The sequence below is a fragment of the Lepidochelys kempii genome, chromosome 7, assembly GCF_965140265.1.
Source record: "Lepidochelys kempii isolate rLepKem1 chromosome 7, rLepKem1.hap2, whole genome shotgun sequence".
Classification (NCBI taxonomy): Eukaryota; Metazoa; Chordata; order Testudines; family Cheloniidae; genus Lepidochelys; species Lepidochelys kempii.
The window spans coordinates 224,563-247,022 of NC_133262.1; the positions used below are offsets into that span (position 1 = coordinate 224,563).

Consider the following 22,460-nt stretch of genomic DNA (forward strand, 5'->3'; position numbering starts at 1 on the left):
CAGTGGAAAATACAGTTCTTGTAATTCTCCTTATAAAGCAGCCAGACTTTGTTAGAAAAGTTGCTGTTGCATTCACCATCACACAGAGGGAATGATGATGTTGGGCATTTCTGGGCACAGCTGTTCCTTCCTTTTGGCCATTTACGTGAATAATTACCTCTTTTAAGCTTTTGGTAAAAGTTAGTCATCATTAGGGTTTAGTGTCAATGCTCAGTTAAGATAAATGGAATAGTTCACACATTTCGTAGAGCTGTTGGTTTAGGATGTATAAGACAATAGCATCAGGGTCCCATTCAAAAGGCTCTTCACAGCTATAAAGGCTTGAAACTTTTTTTTTAAATGGAAATTTAGATGTGGCACAATCTCAGTCTGCCATAAGACAGTGTAAACATATTTTGTGGCTAGGAGCGTGACATCCCAGCCAGCAGACTTAAATGCCTAACATATATGGTGAAAAAGTTTCTGGCTGCAGTTTTAAAAACTGCCTAATAATTGGGCAACCTGATAAATAAAAAAGCAATAAGTCGCCAGGCCTAGATGGTAGCCTTGGAAACAAGCAGGGAGAACTGGAGGTCCTGGTGAAGGCAAGGAATTATGATGCGATTGGAATAACAGAGACTTGGTGGGATAACTCACATGACTGGAGTACTGTCATGGATGGTTATAAACTGTTCAGGAAGGACAAGCAGGGCAGAAAAGGTGGGGGAGTAGCACTGTATGTAAGGGAGCAGTATGACTGCTCAGAGCTCTGGTATGAAACTGCAGAAAAACCTGAGTGTCTCTGGATTAAGTTTAGAAGTGTGAGCAACAAGAGTGATGTAGTGGTGGGAGTCTGCTATAGACCACCGGACCAGGGGGATGAGGTGGATGAGGCTTTCTTCCGGCAACTCGCAGAAGCTACTAGATCGCACGCCCTGGTTCTCATGGGCGACTTTAATCATCCTGATATCTGCTGGGAGAGCACTACAGCGGTGCACAGACAATCCAGGAAGTTTTTGGAAAATGTAGGGGACAATTTCCTGGTGCAAGTGCTGGAGGAGCCAACCGGGGGGAGAGCTTTTCTTGACCTGCTGCTCACAAACCGGGAAGAATTAGTAGGGGAAGCAAAAGTGGATGGGAATCTGGGAGGCAGTGACCATGAGTTGGTCGAGTTCAGGATCCTGACACAGGGAAGAAAGGTAAGCAGCAGAATATGGACCCTGGACTTCAGGAAAGCAGACTTTGACTCCCTCAGGGAACTGATGGGTAGGATCTCTTAGGGGAATAATGTGAGGGGGAAGGGAGTCCAGGAGAGCTGGCTGTATTTCAAAGAATCCCTATTGAGGTTACAGGGACAAACCATCCCGATGTGTCAAAAGAATAGTAAATATGGTAGGCGACCAGCTTGGCTTAACAGTGAAATCCTTGTGGATCTTAAACATAAAAAAGAAGCTTACAAGAAGTGGAAGATTGGACAAATGACCAGGGAGGAGTATAAAAATGTTGCTCAGGCATGTAGGAATGAAATCAGGAGGGCCAAATTGCACCTGGAGCTGCAGCTAGCAAGAGATGTTAAGAGTAACAAGAAGGGTTTCTTCAGGTATGTTGGCAACAAGAAGAAAGCCAAGGAAAGTGTGGGCCCCTTACTGAATGAGGGAGGCAACCTAGTGACAGAAGATGTGGAAAAAGCTAATGTACTCAATGCTTTTTTTGCCTCTGTCTTCACGAACAAGGTCAGCTCCCAGACTGCTGCGCTGGGCAACACAGCATGGGGAGTAGGTGGCTAGCCCTCGGTGGAGAAAGAAGTGGTTAGGGACTATTTAGAGAAGCTGGACGTGGACAAGTCCATGGGGCCGGATGCGTTGCATCCGAGCGTGCTAAAGGAGTTGGCGGATATGATTGCAGAGCCATTGGCCATTATCTTTGAAAACTCATGGCGATTGGGGGAAGTCCCGGATGACTGGAAAAAGGCTAATCTAGTGCCCATCTTTAAAAAAGGGAAGGAGGAGGATCCTGGGAACTACAGGCCAGTCAGCCTCACCTTAGTCCCCGGAAAAATCATGGAGCAGGTCCTCAAGGAATCAATCCTGAAGCATTTACACGACAGGAAAGTGATCAGGAACAGTCAGCATGGATTCACCAAGGGAAGGTCATGCCTGACTAATCTAATCGCCTTCTATGACGAGATTACTGGTTCTGTGGATGAAGGGAAAGCAGTGGATGTATTGTTTCTTACTTTAGCAAAGCTTTTGACACGGTCTCCCACAGTATTCTTGTCAGCAAGTTAAAGTAGTATGGGCTGGATGAATGCACTATAAGGTGGGTCGAAAGTTGGCTAGATTGTCGGGCTCAATGGGTAGTGATCAATGGCTCCATGTCTAGATGGCAGCCGGTATCAAGTGTAGTGCCCCAAGGGTCGGTCCTGGGGCTAGTTTTGTTCAATATCTTCATAAATGATCTGGAGGATGGTGTGGATTGCACTCTCAGCAAATTTGCGGATGATACTAAACTAGGAGGAGTGGTAGATACGGTGGCAGGTAGGGATAGGATACAGAGGGACCTAGACAAATTGGAGGATTGGGCCAAAAGAAATCTGAGGATCAACAAGGATAAGTGCAGAGTCCTGCACTTAGGATGGAAGAATCCAATGCACCGCTACAGACTAGGGACCGAATGACTCGGCAGCAGTTCTGCAGAAAAGGACCTAGGGGTGACAGTGGACGAGAAGCTGGATATGAGTCAACAGTGTGCCCTTGTTGCCAAGAAGGCCAATGGCATTTTGGGATGTATAAGTAGGGGCGTAGCCAGCAGATCGAGGGACATTATTGTTCCCCTCTATTTGACATTGGTGAGGCCTCATCTGGAGTACTGTGTCCAGGTTTGGGCACACTACAAGAAGGCTGTGGATAAATTGGAGAGAGTCCAGCGAAGGGCAACAAAAATGATTAGGGGTATGGAACACATGACTTATGAGGAGAGGCTGAGGGAACTGGAATTGTTTAGTCTGCAGAAGAGAAGAATGAGGGGGGATTTGATAGCTGCTTTCAACTACCTGAGAGGTGGTTCCAAAGAGGATGATTCTAGACTCATCTCAGTGGTAGAAGATGACAGGACAAGGAGTAATGGTCTCAAGTTGCAGTGGGGGAGGTTTAGGTTGGATCTTAGGAAAAACTTTTTCACTAGGAGAGTGGTGAAACACTGGAATGCGTTACCTAGGGAGGTGGTAGAATCTCCTTCCTTAGAAGTTTTTAAGGTCAGGCTTGACAAAGCCCTGTCTGGGATTATTTAATTGGGGATTGGTCCTGCTTTGAGCAGGGGGTTGGACTAGATGACCTCCTGAGGTCCCTTCCAACCCTGATATTCTATGATTCTATGGTACACACACAAGAGTTCAGAAGGAGCTTGAGAATGAAGTAGCTGAGCTGCTACCAGAAATATGCAATCTCTGATTAAAAACAGGTACTACACTTTGGGATTAGATGATAGCAAATATTGTACCTACTTTTTAAAAAAGTTCTAGATGTGATTTGGGGAATTACAGACCAATAAGCTTTGCATCTCTACATGGTAAATTGTTTGAAACAGTAATTAAAAATAGAATAATACCACAGCTGGAAGATCATGATATGATAGGGTCTAATCAACATGGTTTTTGCAGTGGAAAATCATGTCTTGCTTATATATTACAATTGTTTGAATGTGTCAAAGTAGTGGGTAAAGGAGAAATATTTCACAGAATTGGTTTAGACTTTCAAAAGGCCTTTCACAAAGGCCCTCTTTAGAGGCTACTAAAGAAGATAAGTAGCCAGAGATGAGTAACAAAGTATTGTCCTTGATCAAAAATTAGGTAAAAGATAGGTAAGAGTAGAAATAAATGGTGAATTTTCATAATGGCAGAAGGTTAACAGTGGGGTGCCTTAAGGTTCAGTACTAGGTCTGGTCTTTATTTCTCATATTTATTAATGACCTGGAAAGGGTGTGAGTTGTGTGGTGGCAAAATCTGTAGATGCCACAAAATTATTTGCATTAGTTAAATCTGGAGAAGATTGTTGAGCACTTCAGAGGATCCTGATCAAGCTAGGTGAATGAGCAACATGATGATGGCAAATTAAACTCAGTGTTGGTAAATGCAGAGTAATGCACATTGGAGAGAAAATTTTGAATTACTCCTACACGTCACAGGGTTCTAAATTAATGGTATTGACTTGGGGAAAGGACCTAGGTGTCATCAATGAAGACATCTGCTCCATGCATAGCTGCAGTTAAAAAAAGTGTTTATGATGCATAAGGAATGGATGGAGACTAATATGAAGAATATGATCATGCCTTCATATAAAGCGATGGGTTATCCTCAGCGGGAATCCTGTGTGCAGTATAGTTCACCCAGTCTCACAAAGGATATTGCAGAATTAGAGGAATTCAGAGAAGGGTGATAAGAATGATTAGGGACATGGAAAAAACGCTTGGAGAAGAGATTGAAAAGTTTGGGTTTGTGTAGAGGAAAAAAGAGGGGCATGCGTGTTTACTAAAATAAACAAAACGGTAATCCTAGAGAGAAGGTAAATTGGGAGCTTCTATTCTCTGTTTTATATACAAGAAAAGGGAATATTCAGTAAGATTGAAATGTTTGAAATTAAAACAGATAAAAGGAAATAGTTTTTCCATAGGCACTGGTTTTTACTTTTCCCTAGGGGTGCTCTGCCCCCAGGCCCTGTCCTCACTCCGCCCTTTCCCCCCAGGGCCCCACCCTCACTCCACCTCTTTCCGCCCCCTCCCTGAGGCCCCTGCCCTCCCGCTGCTCTCTGCCCTCCCCCAAGCCGCTGCCAAACAGCTGTTCAGCGGTGCCCCAGATTAGCTGATCAGCAACGCCCCCAATTAGCTGTAGTTGGTGGGCGCTGAACACCCACTGTGTTTTTTCCATCCATGCGCCACCTACAGAGCACTCATGGAGTCGGAGCCTAAGAGTTTTTCACACAAGGCATAATTAGACTGTGGAACACACTGCTGCACAGTATTATTGAGGCCAAGTATTTAGCAAGATTCAAAGAGTGATTGTTTGACTTATGGAGGCACTGGTTGTGACTCCATATTTAAGACTGAGTTCCATTGTGCACTTAAAGCAGGGATTCCCAATCTCTTGGTTTGTTTGAAAAATACAGCATATCCTACCCACAGTTACTGCACTTGTTCTGAGGACTTTATGGCTTATTATGACAAGCTGTAACCCATTAACAACTGCCCCAGCTGCTTTCCCTCCTGTGGTCCTCCCATAACTGGAAGGGTGTTAAAGGGCCACTTCACCTTGAATGGTCCCTTGAAATAGGTGTTAATTACTTATGCTAAACAATCTATTCCACCTTGTATTTAGCTGTGACACATTTCCCAGACCTGAGGAAGAACTCTGTGTCACTTGAAAGCTTGTCTCTCTCACCATAAGAAGTGGATCCAGTAAAAGAAATTCTCTCTCTCCCACCTTCCCTCTCTAAACCTAGGAAATTCAGTTAATTCAGTTACACCTAAAAGAAACCCAAACAAGATGAGGTAAATAGCGCACAGTTATGGCACTCAAACACTCTTCGCTCTGTCCTCTGCAGTGATGCCATGAGCGGAGAAGAGGAAAACAATCAAACATATCTAGAAACATCAGTTTAGTCAAATCTGGGAGCACAAAAGTAGCCATAGCCCTCTGACTATTGCTTGGAATCTCTGCAGGGTGGAGTGAGGGCTTGGGGTCCATAGCTGGGCATTGCTTACCTCAGAGGTTCCCAAACTGTGGACTGTGGCCCAAAGATGGGCTGCAACACAGTCCTACTTGGTCTGCTGGTGGAACAGTGTGTGGAGTTTGAGGGGGACATAAGGAATGTTGCTCCCCAAACTGTATAAGTTGATGGTGGGGGCACAATTTAAAGGTTCAGTCGCCCCCTGAACAGCTTGTCATGCACCCCCATCCCCCCCCGGGCAGGCCCCCTCCCACCTGCAGGGCACCCAGCGCCGCCATGTCTGACTGGGAAGCGGATGGTGATGAGTCCCATGCTGGGAACTGGCCGCCAGTCCCCTCCACTAGTGGAGTGGTGGCTAGGGATGGCCCACATCCAGCACCCCAGGCAGGCAGCAGAGGGCAAAGCGGAGCTGGTGGGTGGATGGCAAGGAGAAGGGACCAGTCCTGAGAGGCAGCGGCTCCCAGGGTGGCTAGAGGAGGCTGGAGGGTTCACAGCTGTTTCCACTCCTGAGCTGCCACAGCCTGAGATTTGTGGCTGTCGGAGTATCAGCCCTGCGGCCCCCCTAGGGACTAGGGCTTGAAGGTGCTGCTCTGTTTCTGCCTGGACAATGCTGTGATCGGGATCGTAACAGGTAATGGTTGGGCCTGAGCCCCTGCCTGGTCCCCGGCACTGGCAACCCCCAAACCCTTCCTTCCTTTCAAGGCAGGGGGTGCCTGTGAGGTGCACTAGGGTGCTGGGTGGGTGACTGTGGCTGGGCTGCCAGGTGACGTGCTCAAGGTACTTAGTGGGCTGCTGAGGCAGAAGGTGTTGGCGGGGGCTGGCTGTGGAACCTGCCTGGCCTCTTTGCCCTCTTGCTGGCCCTGGTCCTTGCTGAGGTGAGGGCCCACGCACGCCCCATGGTGCCCCTCTCCCCGATGGACCTGTGGTGGCCCCAGGAGGCCAGGCTGTGTGCTTGGCAGCTCCTTGCCTGATTTCCCATTTGATCAGCCTAATGGGAGGATAGCTTGTCTGCCTGGTGGGAGAGGTGGGAGGAGGCGCTATCAAACTGTGTAGGTTGATGTAATAATTAAAATGTATACTTTTCCTCAAGAAGTGTTGATAGTGGGCGGCAGTGCCTATTGCAGCTGCATAGGTGGGCCTCAGGGAAAAAGGTCTGGAAACCCCTTGCTTACCTCACACTGTTTGGATTGAAGTGTAACCTTCACTTTGGATTTCCTGGGCTTGTAACACTTGGTTCGGAGGTAACCATGCCATCCCTGTAATGGGCTCACCCAAAGTCTTTCCACCACAACCCCAGCTGGGAATAAAATAATTAAAAGGGAGAAGCAGTGGCTTCCCTGGACCAGAGAGAGCTAGAGTGGAGCTCCTGGCATGTAGGCCTGTGCTTAGCTCAGTAGGCCCCAGTCTGTTGTGTCTTGTGTGTTTAGGAGTGGACCTGGAGGGGTTCGGCTCTGCTCATCTGGGAGTTTCCCACGCCTGCTCCAGGGAGGCAGCTTTGAGCCCTGTTCCAGCATGAGGCCTCTGGGTGTTGTCTCAACAGAAATCCGACACTCCTTAATCCTAGCTGCACTAGGACCCAGGTGTGTGGGAGCAGAAGGAGGAAGTTGGGCTTGAACCCACCTGCCCTTTGCCTGGCAACCTGAGGCAAAGGGCAGAGCTGGGACTGTGTGCAGTGTGGTACAGACCAGAGCACTGAGCTGAGTTCAGCCAGCTGGGATCCCAGAGCTGGGCTGACTATGCCAACCCCCTCTGCACGGTGCCTGGCTGGGGCTGTGTGGGAAGTCCTGAGTCAGGTGCCGTTGTTGTGGGGGCTACTTCCTGGAGGACCCCAGGACCTGGGAGCCATTTCTGCAGCCTTAAAATACTGTATGGGAGCATTCTTTTGGGGTTTCTTGTTTAGTGTCCATATATGAAACCTCATAGTGTTTTTAAAAAAAAAACAAAACCCACCAAACTAATGAAATTCCCAAACACCACCCCACTCCCCAAAAAACCCCTAAGTTACAAAGGAGTTATGGTTGAGAGCACCTATCAGTAAGTTAATGGTTAAACATATTACAGGATTGTTGTAATTAAATTCTTTAATTGCCTATACACCAATGCTGGGAACTTGAATAACAAACAAGAATTGGAATTGCTCTTTTATTAGCATAAATTTGAACTAAGTGGTATTACTGAAGCCTGGTAGGGTGATTTGCCTGATTGGAATGTTAAAATGTTATAATCTATTTAGGAAGGATCAAGTGGGCAAAAGGAGAGGGGGAGTGGCACTCCATTGCCAAAAATGGCAATAGTTGTTTCTGAGTCACTGACAACTTGAAAGAAAAGATCCTGAATGCTTATGGATCTGTCTTAACAGGTAAACCACAAGATGAGGTACTAGTGTGTGTCAGCTACATAGCATGAAATCACCTTAGGGAACAGGATTGCTCCTTAAAAACATGTATAATAGGAAAAGATCTGCATGATTGTGGGGGACTTCAGTCTGAGTGACACATACTGGAGGTCTCATGCTGCCATTACTGAAACATCCTCAGAATTTCTAAATATTATAGATGACAATTTCCTAACACAAAAAGAAAAGGAGGACTTGTGGCACCTTAGAGACTAACAAATTTATTTGAGCATAAGCTTTCATGAGCTACAGCTCACTTCATCGGATGCTTTCAGTGGAAAATACAAAGTTTGCATCCGACATAGTGAATTTTGTATTAGACCTAGTACTGACAGATTGTGATACTTCCAGACTGCTTAAGCCTGATGAGTCAGCCCTGAGCCAGAGAGTGTGATGTGTCATTAGAGGCAATTACCTGCAGGTTTTGGGATAGGCCCTACACCATTCAACCAGGGTTCAGCCAAGCACAGGCGAGGACCCATCATCCCAAGGCAGGTAAGCAGTCTCTCTGGTCTGCTCAATGTTGTTGTTTGACTGGGAGCTTTCCCATTGCCCGTAGTTTCAACAGACTGCTTATGCCTCAGCTGGCTGCCAGGCTACTCTGACACACATGAAGAATTGATCACAAAATTAAAAATCAGTGGTAACTTAGGTGCAGGTGATCATGACTTGATCACATGTGCTATATGCAAACAAAATAAAGTCTAAAGAAGTAATATAAAATAAACCTGCCACTTTAAAAGGGCTAATTTCACAAAAGGGGAAAACAATTGAGCCAAATCAGTGGCAGAAAAAAGTGAATGATAATTGGTAAGTGTTTAAGAAGACTTTACTAGGTGGCCAAAAAGCTGCACTCAAGAAAGGTCACATGGGTTAAAAAGTCAACCTGGCATAGAGGGGATGTGAAAACTATATATATAAACTGAAGGAAAGGGAATTTGATAGTAATGAATATAAATCAGAAGCTAGGAACTGTAAAAAGTTGATAAGGGAAGCAAAGGGACACAAAGAAATGTCTATGGCCAGCAGAGTTAAGGACAATAAGGAGGGGGTTTTAAAGTATATTAGGAACGGAAAGAATCTTAACAATGACATTGGTCCATTACTAGATGGAAATGCTAGAATTGTCAATAATATAGAAAAGGCAGAAGTCGTCAATAAATATTTCTGTTCTATATTTGGCGGGGAAATAGCTGATGTCGTCATACCATATGATAACACACTTTCCATTCCACTGGTAGCTCTTGAGGATGTTAACTAGCAGCTATTAAAGTTAGATATTGTCAAATCAACTAGTCCAGATAACTTGCCTCCAAGAGTTTTAAAAGAACTGTTTGAGAGGCTTGCTGGCCCGTTAATTTTCAATAAGTTTTAGAACACTGGGGAGGTTTCTGAAGACTGGCAGAATACTTATGTTGCAGTAATATTGAAAAAGGGTAAACAGGATGGCCCAGACAGTTATAGGCCTGTCAGCCTGAAATTGATCCTGGGCAAGTTAACAGAATGGCTGATATGAGACTTCTTTAATAAAGAATTAAAGCAGGGTAATGTAATTAATGCCAAACATGGGTTAATGGAAAATAGATCCCGTTAAACTAACTTGATATCTTTTTATGATGAGATTCTAAGTTTGGTTGATAAAGGTAATGGTGTAGATGTAATATACTGAGACTTCTGCAAGTCATTTGACTGGGTAATGCACGTTTTGATTAAAAACTAGAATGCTGCAAAATTAATATGACACATTAAATGGATTAAAAACTGGCTGACAGGTCTCAAAATAGAATTGTAAATGGGGAGTTATCATTGAGCAGGTGTGTTTCTAATGGGGCCCTACAGGAATCAGTTCTTGGCCCTAACACTATTTAACATTTTTATCAATTATCTTAAGAAAACTTAAAATAATCACTAATAAAGTTTTCAGATGACACAGAAATTGAGGGAGTGATAAATAATGAAGACGACAGGTCACTGATGAAAGCAATCTGGATCTCTTGGTAAAATTGAACAAAAGACAGCAACATGTGTTTAAATATGGCCAAATGTAAATGTATATGTCAGGGAATAAAAATGTAGACCACGATGGGGGACTCTATCCTGGGCAGCAGTGACTCTGAAAAAGACATTGGGTGGGGGGGTCATGGTGGATAATCTGCTGACCATAAGCTCCCAGTGCAATGCTGTGATTGAAAAGGCTAATGTGATCCTTGGATACATAAATAGGGGAATCTTAAGTAGGAGTAGGGAGTTTTATTACCTCTGTCCTTGGCATGAGTGCAACCACTGCTGGAATACTGTGTCTAGTTCTGGTGTCCACAGTTCAAGAAAGATGTTGGTAAATCAGAGAGGGTTCATGGAAGAGCCATAAGAATGATTAAAGGATTGGAAAATACGCCTTGTACTGATAGATTCAAGAAGCTCAGTCTGTTTAGCATAACAAAGAGAAGGTTAAGGAGTTGACTTATTCTCCGTGTAGGTACTTATGAACTGTGATCAAATATTTAACAATGGACTCTTCAATCTAGCCCACAAGGGTATAACAAGAGGTAATGGTTGGAAGCTGAAGCTAGGCAAATTCAGACTGGAAATGAGGCATAAATATTTAATAATAAGGGTAATTAACTACTGGAGCAATTTACCAAGGGTTGAGGTTGATTCTCCAACACTGGCAACTTTTAAATTGACCTTTCTAGACCTTTCTACAAATATATGGTCTAGTTCAAACAGGAGTTATTTTGGAGAAGTTCTATGGCCTGAGTTATACAGGAGGTCAGACTAGATTATCACAGTGGTCCTTTCTGGCTTTGGAATCCATTAATATCTCAAAACAAAGTGTTACAAACTCAGGGAATTCAGAGTTAAGGTTATAGTTAGGTCTGGGCTATATTTAAAATTTAGATCAATTTAGCTGCATTGCTAAGGTGGTGAAAAATTCACACCCCTGAGTGAAGTACCTGTGCTGACCTAACCCCCAATATAGATGCAAGTTCCAAGTGTAGTTCCTACACCAATGTAAAAGTCACTTCCATCGGTGTAGTCTGCATTATGCCAGTATAGTCTCCATAGCGTAGACTTGAAAAGTAATCTATACAGGGAAAGTAGGTAATGTACAATTAGGGCATTCAAACAATCTTCACTCTGCCTTGCAGTGATTCCAAGAGGGGAAGCATGTATGAAAAAAGTCTTCAAGAAAATCAGTTTAATCTAAACTCACCTGAAAGATGATAGCACAACATCCCCTGGAAACACACTGAGATAGTGTTTCAGAAGTGACTCAGTAAAAACATCCCTCTGCTGAATTTCCAGCACCTATGTTTGTATCTCAAGTATTTACCTAAGCCAGAGGTCTGAGTACTAGGAGACCTAGATTCTTCTGCAAAGGAATAAAGTGCTTGGGGCCACCCAGTATCTGTTGAGGGGGAGTGCTGTCTGCACTTGGCCTCAAGCTGTCACTGACTCACAGTCAGGTCTTGGGTTTATCCCTTAACCTCTCTGTGCCTCACCTTCCTTTGTAAAGTGGGGATAATACTATCTGCCTCCAAGGGAATTTAAGGCTCAATTAATTTACATTTGGGATGCACACTGATATGCCTGGGTGGAAGGGGATAGGGAGGGCAAGGGAGTAATAGATGTTAAAGATCCTGGTTTCCTTTTTGGAATGGTCTCTCCTTTCTTCTTTCCTGACCCACAAAGGACACTTTGGACGCGTACCCCTGCGGCTCGGACCACACCCCCAGTCCCATGGCCAGTCGGGTGCCTCTTGAAACAGCCCCCACCCTGGAGAAGCCGGAGGCCCGTATGACTGCTGTGGCCGTGAATGTGGAGGATGGCCACACCATTGCTTTTCTGGGGGACAGCAGAGGCCAACTGCACAAGGTAGGAGTTGGCTTGGACTGGCAGCACGAAGAAAAGGCGTTACTGATGAGGGTCAGGCATGGAGTGGTGCAACTGAGGTGCTCCTATTGCATGCTGGAGTCCTAAACACAGAAGTGTCAGATCCCCAGAGGTGGTGGAAGCTCACTTTGAATGGGGGTGGAGCTGAGGTACATACCTGGGGGGAGGGCAGTGTGATGTCCTAGGAGGGCGCACAGGAGCAAAGGGAGCTAGAGGTAGTTGTGGGGAGGTGGGAGGATGATAGGGAGAGTTGTGGGAGGCCCAGAGGAGCAGGGGGTGACACCCTGCAGAGCCCATCCCACCCCTGCCTTCTCCCTATGTTTGCCTAGCTGGGGGCTCTGTTGTCTGGACGGCTTTTCTACCTAGCTCCCAACATTGCCCAGCTCCAGTTCTGCCCTGGACTTCTGGTGGATCTGGTCCCTGAGCTCACTTGCCTGGTCCAGCTGTTATGCTTATAAAAAGCACCCGGGATCTTTTTCAAGGGAAAAGGCAATATGCCACGTTTATTGGAGATACAACAATTAGCATATGCATTCAATCACACACACGCGCACACTGTTCCGCCAGTTGATGTTATAGTTACCAGTCCAGAGTCTGGATCAATCTAGTGTCCAGCTAGGTTGATCATGGGTAGAGAGGAGCCGGGTTCTGTCGGTCGCGACACGATGCTCCAGGGAAGTCTTGGCCAGACAAACCCAAAGTTTCATGGCAAAGCAACCTGTTTATATTGATTTTCCTTCATTGGGACCAATGAGTTTTGCACCGTCATGCTGTAATCAGTTGCCGTTTGATGAGAGCTTGTTTTCTTCTCATCCTTTATCTTGTTCTTTCATCAGTCTCTCAGGGAGTTACCCCATGCTGATTTTGATCACAGCTATCTTGTCCCCATTGATGGGTGCCTGCCACATCTTTTAGAGTTGTCAATCTGCCCTCTTCTGACATCTCAGTAGGGCGTGTTGCAATCTCCTGGTGCCTTTATGTCCATCCTCGATTCCTCCATAGAACATCTGGTCTGGTGATAGCCTTCACGCTTGTCTTCTAGCAAACACATTCCTCATTCACACACACAAAACAGGATTGATTTACGCAGAGCATTTGAACAGGAATATCAAATTGCAATGCAGGAGAAAACAATCATTACATTCTTTTACTTGACAGGTTTCAGAGTAACAGCCGTGTTAGTCTGTATTCGCAAAAAGAAAAGGAGTACTTGTGGCACCTTAGAGACTAACCAATTTATTTGAGCATAAGCTTTCGTTAGTCTCTAAGGTGCCACAAGTACTCCGATTCTTTTACTTATTTCAAAATGCTAAATTTAAAACAAAATGGTGACCCTAAAGGTCTGTCACTACCTTGAAATCAGCTTCAGACACAAGATTCTGGCTGATGCATCTTTACCAACGGCATGCTAGGCCATTCCTTTTTGCTTTCAGAAAGGGTGGCTGGCAGGGTATGGTCAAATCATACGTCAATACATTTAATGCATGCTACATTATTATTCTTTATCCTTCATTCTAAATTATACAAAATACAAACATAAAATCCTACTACTACACAGCTTTAGCATCCCAGGTTCCCTCTGTGCTGACCCACCTCTGAGTGCCCCCTGACGGGACCCAGCACCTGCTGGCTTGGAGGACCCTTTGTATCCAGGGAGGGGAGGGAACCCTCTGGCCCAGGACTGGAGCCCTCCACCAGCACTGGAATTGGGGCCCCACTCAGCCCCTGCATGGAGGCTGGGAAGTGGTTAGAATTGGCAGAAGTAGCAGAATGCTGTTCCCATTCCCCAAAAGAGTGCTGGAAGTGTATTCCAGAGCACTCCGGCAGGACTGGAACACTCTCCTATTGTGTGCCCATTGTTTCTTTCTCTCTAGGAGGAAGGATGCACTTGTGGTACATGTCTAGGAGTTGGGATCTGGCTTTGGTTCCCAGATTTTCCACTGGCTTCATTGAAGTGACATGTCATCTCTGTTCCTCGATTTCTTCCTCTGCAAATTGGGGACATTAATGCTGATCTACTTCATTGGGGCTTGGGAAAGACTGCAGAGAATCATAAAGTCTGCTGCAGTTTCCACGGTAAACATCTGATGAAGTGAGCTGTAGCTCACGAAAGCTCATGCTCAAATAAATTGGTTAGTCTCTAAGGTGCCACAAGTACTCCTTTTCTTTTTGCATAATTCCCAAAGTAGAACAGTTTAGTCACTCAGATCAATTATTGTGACAAGCCTACAAGAAGACACTGAATTGTCCTGCCTCCCTGTGATGTTTGTCACTCACATGCCACAATCTATCATTACTAAGAGCTGAAACAAATTCTGTCTTGCCCATTCTTTGTTCCAGAGAAGTAAGTCTCTGCTGGATAGCAGTGCCATCTGATGGCTTGTTCTCAAACTCAGCATGCTCTCAGTTAAGAATAAGTAAGGCTACAATTTAGTCATGGATATTTTTAGTAAAAGTCATGGACAGGTCACAGGCAATAAACAAAAATTCACAGTCTGTGACCTGTTCGTGACTTGTTCTGTAAATACCCCTGACTAAATGTTAGCTGGGGGGGTGTACTGCTCGGAGAGGAGTGGGGAAGAAGCCTGGGGAGGGGCGTTTCTTCGGGGGGAGCCCTCTGGGGCTGCTGCTTGGGGGGAGGCTGGGGCCAGTGGCACCAGCTGTGGGGGGCTGCCCCCGGGGCTGCTGCTCGGGCAGTCCCCAGGGGCAGCTGCCTGAGCAGTAGCCAGTGCAGCTGGTCACGGAGCCTCTCCAGCAGTGGCCAATGTGGCTGTCTCTGGGGCCAGCTGCTTGGGCGACCCCGGGGTCAGCCACACTGGCCACTGCAGAAGTCTCAGAGGTTATGGAATGTCACGGAATACGTAACTTCCGTGACCTTCATGACTGATATGGATCCCTAAGAATAAGCAGAACTACTTATACAAAAGACATTTTCAGTTATAATCTTCTCTGAGCCAGTGCTGGACCTACTCTGCAAAGCTTATAAGAGCTGTACTCTACTCTTGCTTTAAACCTCTTCTTTGAGTGTCTAGCTCTATGATTGCTACTGAGTGTTTGAGTCTGCCGTATAAATACATACATTTGTAACACAAAGAAAGTCCTTTATCCTGGGCCTGAATCTGAAAATAATTACCCTTTTAAAAAAACTCTTCATTTTCCCCAAACCACAAAATAATAATACCCCAACCCACTCACAATTACTAGTGATCTTTCTTAGGTATATGGCACCCATTACCATAGTATCTGAGCACCTGAGATCTTTAATGTGTTTATCGTCACAATACTGCAGTGAGATAGTGTAATGCTATTATCCCATTTTACAGATGGGAAACTGAGGCACAGAGTGACTAAGGCCAAGACCCACAAATGACCCACTTCCTAACAATGGAAGAGCCTGAATACCTTTGGGAATCTGGGCCCAAGTGACTTACACATGGTCATATAGGAGTTTGTGCAAGAGGAGGGAATTGACTCTGGGTCTCCTAAGTTCCAGGCTAGCATACTAACTACTCAGCCATTCTTCATCCCTTTTGTGTCTAGTATTATAACTGTCTTTGAATATATAGGTGAGGCCTTGTAGCAGGGTCAGGTTGCTGACAGGTTAGTGCAATCTGAGATCAGCAATGAGAATAAATTCCAAATGGAGACCCCTCATGGAGAATACTCTGCTGGCAGTTCCCTCTCTCTTATACCAACAGGACAACCATTCAGGTGCCTTTACTGGCCACAGTTACAGCAGTTACTGGCCACAGTCCAGGTGCTTATATAGTCGTTTTTGACTATATCATTAGAGCCTCAGAAGCATTGAATTATTCCTCACAAATCCCCTGAAATAAAGAATATTCCTTGTTACATATGGAGAGCTGAGGCACAGAGTGATTTGCCTGAGGTCACACACAGCCTGTGACAGAGCTCTGAACAGAACCCAGGTGTCCTGAGTTCTAGTCCAGAGCCATAACCACGTGATCATCCTTCCTCAGTGCAATATAACATAAGGCATTTAGGTCTCTATAGACCAAACTTAACTCCTATAAATTTCCCCTGGAAGCCAGTAGGCAGCCAGTACAGGCCCAAGGACAAAGGTTCCACGTGCTGCTAGTTGTACCAGTTGGGTTATCACATTTTCCACACTTCCGTTTCTTGGTTGATTTGAGATATACCTCCAGACAGAGCATGTTGCTGTGTCTACTGTCAAGCTCACGAAAGCTTATGCTCAAATAAATTGGTTAGTCTCTAAGATGCCACAAGTACTCCTTTTCTTCTCTCATGATGGTCACTCAGTGGCTTGATGACTAGTTCTTTCCACAGCAAGTTTACGGTTCCCAGATACCCATGACTGACCACCTCAGCTCTTCTCTCAGGGCTTTCATGGAACTGGTGTGGCCAGGATGGGGCATCCTACACCCTGTGAACACAAACTATCCTGAAAAATCATGTGGTTAAAGCACCACATGAGTCTCTAGCTTTGTCCAGGAGGTGGCAATTATTTCCCTGCTAATTTCATTCATTCACTTTTTCCCATCCACCAGACCACTTGTTCACTTATTAACTCATCCACTCATTTTTGCACTCCCCTCTGCCTGTTCAGATATCTGCCCATCAGCCCTCAAACCTGTTGGCAAAAGCTCACTTTCCCCTTCGTCTGCTCACATACCTACCTACTCATCCATTCGTATATCTCCTTTCCCTGTTATTGTTATACATTTCTATACACTTCCATAGCACCATTTTATTCTATACACTTCTATACATTCTATATCACCATTCTACACATTCTATACACTTCTATACATTCTATAGCACCATTCTATACACTTCTATACATTCTATAGCACCATTCTATACACTTCTATACATTCTATAGCACCATTCTATAGCACTTCCATTACATTTCTATAGCACCTAGGGGCACCAATCAGGCTGTGGGAGCCCACTGGGCACTGTACAGATACTCAGTAAAGAGACTGTCTCTGCTCCAGAGTGATTACAGTCTAGTTTATGACTAGATGTAACAAGGAGATACAACAAACAGCAGCTGGCCACCTACTTCACTCTTCATTTTGCCTGCCTGCTGACTACAACTCTGTCTCTTACAGGTGTACTTAGGAGCAATGGGAGAAGCTAATACATATGCTTCTCTAGTCATCCATTTGAACAGCATGGTGAGTGGAGACCTGCTATTTGACCAGTCGCAGCAGAACCTGTACGTCATGACCCAGTCAATGGTGAGATCAATGAAATCCCTACTGTAAAGGAATGAAAGCATTTAGGGCCCACAGTACTTCCTGAGGGAAAGTGGTGTCTGTAGTCAGCCTCATGCTGTGGTCATAGGGGCCTGGCCTCACGCCATGTCTGTAAAATATGACGGGAATCCTGCCATCCCAGGGATTGGTCTCTCAGCCCTTGTGCATCCCTGTGCACGAGTTATGTCAGCAATGATGGATGAGCGTAAAAGGGAGTTGTTACATTACAGAGACCAACAGTTAGATAGTAACAGATATGTTAGCAATGTGGAGAAAAAGGCCTAGGGTCTGTAACAGGGCAAGCTCCTTTCCCGCCTTGGGGTCACTCCCAAACAGTCTTGCATGCCTCTTAATTGTCTACAGTTCTGTGAGTTTTTATTTATGTAACCACCACCAAGCCATCGTCGCAATCCCTGTGCACCACATCTACCTACAGTGTCCTTCAATCCTCAGCTCTCTCTCCAGGGAGAGTAAGAGACCTCACCAGCTGGTGACCTAGCTTCCCCTAGGTTCTGCTAGCCCCTCTCTCCTCCTTTCCACTTTTTTCCTGTGCTTTTTAACTACCATTTCAGCTGATGGGATAATTAGCCCCTTAACTCATCAACCCACAATGTGATTAGATCATTTTAAATCTTCCACACCTCATACAGGGCTTCTCTGGGAGAACCAGTTAGTGCTCAGTAACCAGAATACTGGGTCAGCTGTTGGCTCTCAGCACTTTTGTCACAGGGTTCATGAAGCACTGGAGCCTTCTAATGATTGTGTGTGTCAGACCAGTGGCTCTCAACCTTTCCAGACTCCTGTACCCCTTTCAGGAGTTGGATTTATCTTACAAACCCCAAGTTTCACCTTACTTAAAAACTACTTGCTTACAAAATCATACTTAAAAATACAAGTGTCACAGCACACTATTACTGAAAAATTGCTTACTTTCTCATTTTTATCACATAATTGTAAAATAAATTGAAATATAAATATTGTACTTACATTTCAGTGTGTTTATACTGCTCTATATACAAGTCGTATGAAATTTTGTTTGTACTGACTTCGCTAGTGCTTTTTATTTAGCCTGTTGTAAAACTAGACAAATATTTGGATTAGTTGATGTACTCTCTGGAAGACCTTTGTGTACCTTCAGGGGTACATGTACCCCTGGTCGAGATCCACTGTTTTACACTCCACTTAGCAGGAGCAGACAAATCTCTTGGTTCAAAACTGACAGAACTTGTTAGATGGGCTTTAAACTAAGTGGAAAAGAGAGAGCTTTATTTAACTCAAAATGTGGCGTATGCCTTCAGTTTTCAATAGTGAAGTAGAAGATGGAGCTCTTGTGCAATAGAAGGTGAATAATTAGGAGACATAATGAACAAAACTGTGTGTGGCCATATATAAGGAGTTTGGGGAATAAACAAGAAGAGTTGGGATCAATGGCTGGAACCTGAAAATAATTCTCATAACAGGAACAGTTGCAATCCATGCAGGAAAGGGGGACTGGGGAAGCAAAGCTGTGTGGCAAACTTATCTTCAGAAATGAGAGGCTCAGTCTAATCAGATGAGGGATAAAGATACAAGGAATGACAACTAAATGAGAAACCACAGTGAGCATCAGCTGCAGCCTTGCCCCCTTCCCTCCCTCATGCAATCCCTAGGCTAGAGCAACATTTGAGAGCTTGGAACTGCAGGATTGTGATACCTGTTAGATAAAAATCCATCTGAGCATGCCTTATGTTCGGAAGAGTCCAGTTTTCTGAGCTAGAAAGCAAAAGATCCAACTAAAGGAGAAGCTACCCTGGCGTGATTGCTTACCAGTAGGAAAGAATTGACTGAAAATGTGAGTATTGTGGGAAAATGTGGGAAAGGTTGATGCTAGTAAGCACAGCAATATAAGACAACTGGACTTGAGGAAAGCAAATTTTGAGGAATGAAGACACTTATAAAACTTGGGAGGCGGTATTAAAATCCATGAGTGGAGGAAGGTTGAAGAATCCTAAAATACACCCAAAGGAAAGCACAAGAAGCAATGATTCCTGTGATAAAGAAGAATACAAATAATATGTGGCTAACATGCCTTCATAAAGAATTGGGCCAGAAATATATGAGTAAAAATGGGAACCAAACAGAATACACAGTTCTAAAATTGTGCAGGAAAAGATCCGGGCACCCAAATCAGAATAACTTAATGCTGCCAAGATGGTGAGAGGCATGCTAATGTACTTGGGGAGAGCAGGCTCAAAAGAGTCCCCTGAGGTTTCTTGCACAGATGGTGGAGGGATGTGATCACACCCAGTTATTTACATTGGGTGTCTTCAACCCAGACCCCAGCTCCTTACAACTTGCAAGGGGCCCTTGCCCTCTGCAGGCCTTCTTACATCTCTGGCTTTCCCTGGGAGTTCGCTGCACCCTTTGTAGGGTTGGGGTGAATGATGCCCAGCTGGAAGTTCCCTCTGTGGCTCCAGGAGTCCCACCAGCAGCTTCCTGCTTAGGGCACTCCCACTCCTCTCCCTCCAGTTGCCTGCAGATTCCTCTGTTTTAAAGGTCTCCTCCTTGCCATATGTGACTGACTGACAGGTCTGGAGGGGTGGAGCTAGCCCTGCTCCCAGGGCCTCTGTCACTTTCCGAGCCATTGTGGGGACTATACACCCCATCACAAGGCCCATTAATAAATGAAGTATATTAAATTAGCAATTATTGCAAAATGGCTGAGAAACTGAATGAGTTTTTAAAATCTCTTTAACCAGAAAATGGTTTGGGCAATTAGGAAGTAATTGTCAATAGGGCTGCAGACAAGAGACTGAAACTAGTCGTCATGGCGATACGATAATACAGAGGTGTTCAGTCAGACAAGGCCCAGCCCTGCTATCTGCAGCCCCCAACATGATATAGTGCAGATCTTCTTCAAGTGATTGCTCATGTGCATTACACAATAGGTGTGTGTGCTCGCCACGTGCACCGGTGCCAGAAGTTTTTCCCTCAGCAGTACCCATAGGGGAGTGCCCCTGGCATGGCGCGGTATATGGGGCGTTGTATGCTCCCCCCCGTCAGTTCCTTCTTGCCACCAGTGAAAGTGCTTCGAAACTGCTCTGCTCCAGCTCTGCCGTAGCTTTCCCTCTTTGGGCTTCATTTAGTTCGTAGTTAGTTAGTACTTGTAGTTACCAGAAGAAGAAGAAAAGAGAGTTAGAATAGATAAGTGCGCCCGGGTCAGGGCATGCCCTGCGCCCCAGGCTTTAAGTCATGCAACACTTGCAAATGGTCTGTGCTTGTGAGTGATCCACACGCTGCCTGTTTACGCTGTCCAGGGAAACCCACCTCAGCGACTGCTGCAAAATTTGCAGATCTTTTATGCCTTGGACCAAGAAGGAGCGGTACATACGGCTCCGAGCCATTTGATGGAGTCAGCCCGACCCCGACACCACTGCACCACTCTGATTTGGTACTGAGCAACGCAGCATTGGTGCGCGGTGACCCAGCGATGCCTTCCACCAGTCGGCACCGCTCCGCGTCCACGGGACACTCTAAAAAGACGAAGAAGAGGTCTTCTCCGTCAAGGCACTGGGGCAAGGCTGGGGACGAGACTAGACCCGGGTTGGGCAGCTCTCGTTCCCCATCGAACTCCTGGCCTCCGACTCAAGTCAAGCAGTGTAGCCCGGCCCGCTCTGAGTCGACCTCCCCGGACGCCAGTGGCCACATTCGGGGTATCCTCCACGCCGGAGACCTGTTAGGCGGCTCAAGACGTTATGTCTCTACCGGTTCCAGTTGTGCCAATGCCCGTGGCTCTCCAGTCCAGAGGGAAGTCAGTGCTCGGACCTCCACAGTCGCCGCCCGGATGGTATCGCTCACAGTCGAGGGAAAGTTCCCGATGCTGCTCTCCACACAGTGACCGTCCTGCACGGAGCCCGCACCGGTCCCATCGGCCCCCACCAGGTTGTCTGGCTGGGTACCGAGCAGCAGGGATTCCAGACACAGATCCACCTTGAGGGAGTGCAGACCAGACGATCAGAGCGTGCCCCACTGGGACAGATGGAACCGGAGGTCATTGGCTCCGAGAAGCTACCATAGCCCCTTGCAGTATGAACATCAATGCTGGTCACGCTCTTCGTCCTGGTCGAGGTCCCTGCCATGGCACTGCTCCCGCAGCCCTAGGTGTAGATCGCTGGCACCAGGCCATCATGGATCCGCCCATTGGAGCCGTTCGTGGAGCAGCTGTTACAGATGGTACTCCCGCTCCTCCACACCAGGACCATCTTCTCGAGCCTGGCACCACTCGCAGTGCTGTCACTCTTCCCCGTCCCGGGATAGCGGTAGATCGTGTGCCAGCCTGGCCTCCCTTCGACGCTGACAGTTGGTGAGTCAGGCGGGGAAGTCTGCTCCAATAGTGCCACAGGCTCTCTGGCCAGCCCCATGGTACCAGTGGTCCCTGTGGGCCCCGGTACAGCTCCCGGTGGTGGCTCGCTCGGTGGCCGGAGCCTCAAAAAGACCATCAGCCTCTCTCTCAGCCACCCAGGAAGGGGTCAGAGGAGCGCTCCTCTCCTGTTCCATGCTCAGAAGGTGACAGTGGTGGCATCTGCCACCGATGAGGTAATCATAGAATCATAGAATATCAGGGTTGGAAGGGATCCCAGAAGGTCATCTAGTCCAACCCCCTGCTCAAAGCAGGACCAATTCCCAGTTAAATCATCCCAGCCAGGGCTTTGTCAAGCCTGACCTTAAAAACCTCTAAGGAAGGAGATTCTACCACCTCCCTAGGTAACGCATTCCAGTGTTTCACCACCCTCTTAGTGAAAAAGTTTTTCCTAATATCCAATCTAAACCTCCCCCACTGCAACTTGAGACCATTACTCCTCGTTCTGTCATCTGTTACCATTGAGAACAGTCTAGAGCCATCCTCTTTGGAACCCCCTTTCAAGTAGTTGAAAGCAGCTATCAAATCCCCCCTCATTCTTCTCTTCTGCAGGCTAAACAATCCCAGCTCCCTCAGCCTCTCCTCATAACTCATGTGTTCCAGACCCCTAATCACCCTAATCACGGCTACTCCTCCTCCTGTTCCTCAGGAGGACATGAAAGCCCACCAAGAACTTTTGAAAAGGGTGGCATCAAGCCTCAACCTACAAGCTGAGGAGGTGGAGGAATCCTCGGACTCCCTCTTTGATGTCCACTCAGCTACAGCGCCAGCCAGGGTGGCTCTCCCACTCCAAGAGGTGTGCCAAAGTTCTCAAATGCCCCATGACAGAC

At 46.1% G+C, this 22,460-nt stretch overlaps 1 protein-coding gene across 11 annotated transcripts in view; it reads left to right on the forward strand.

Moving 5' to 3' along the window:
• Positions 1–22,460, forward strand: part of PLXNB1 (plexin B1) — a 191,024-nt gene that overhangs the window by 79,071 nt on the left and 89,493 nt on the right. For all 11 annotated transcript variants that reach the window (XM_073350752.1, XM_073350762.1, XM_073350758.1 and 8 more), the window contains 2 exons: positions 11,788–11,970; positions 17,085–17,213. In XM_073350752.1, the coding sequence (XP_073206853.1) occupies positions 11,788–11,970; positions 17,085–17,213 (312 nt within the window). The remainder of the gene's footprint in view (positions 1–11,787; positions 11,971–17,084; positions 17,214–22,460) is intronic.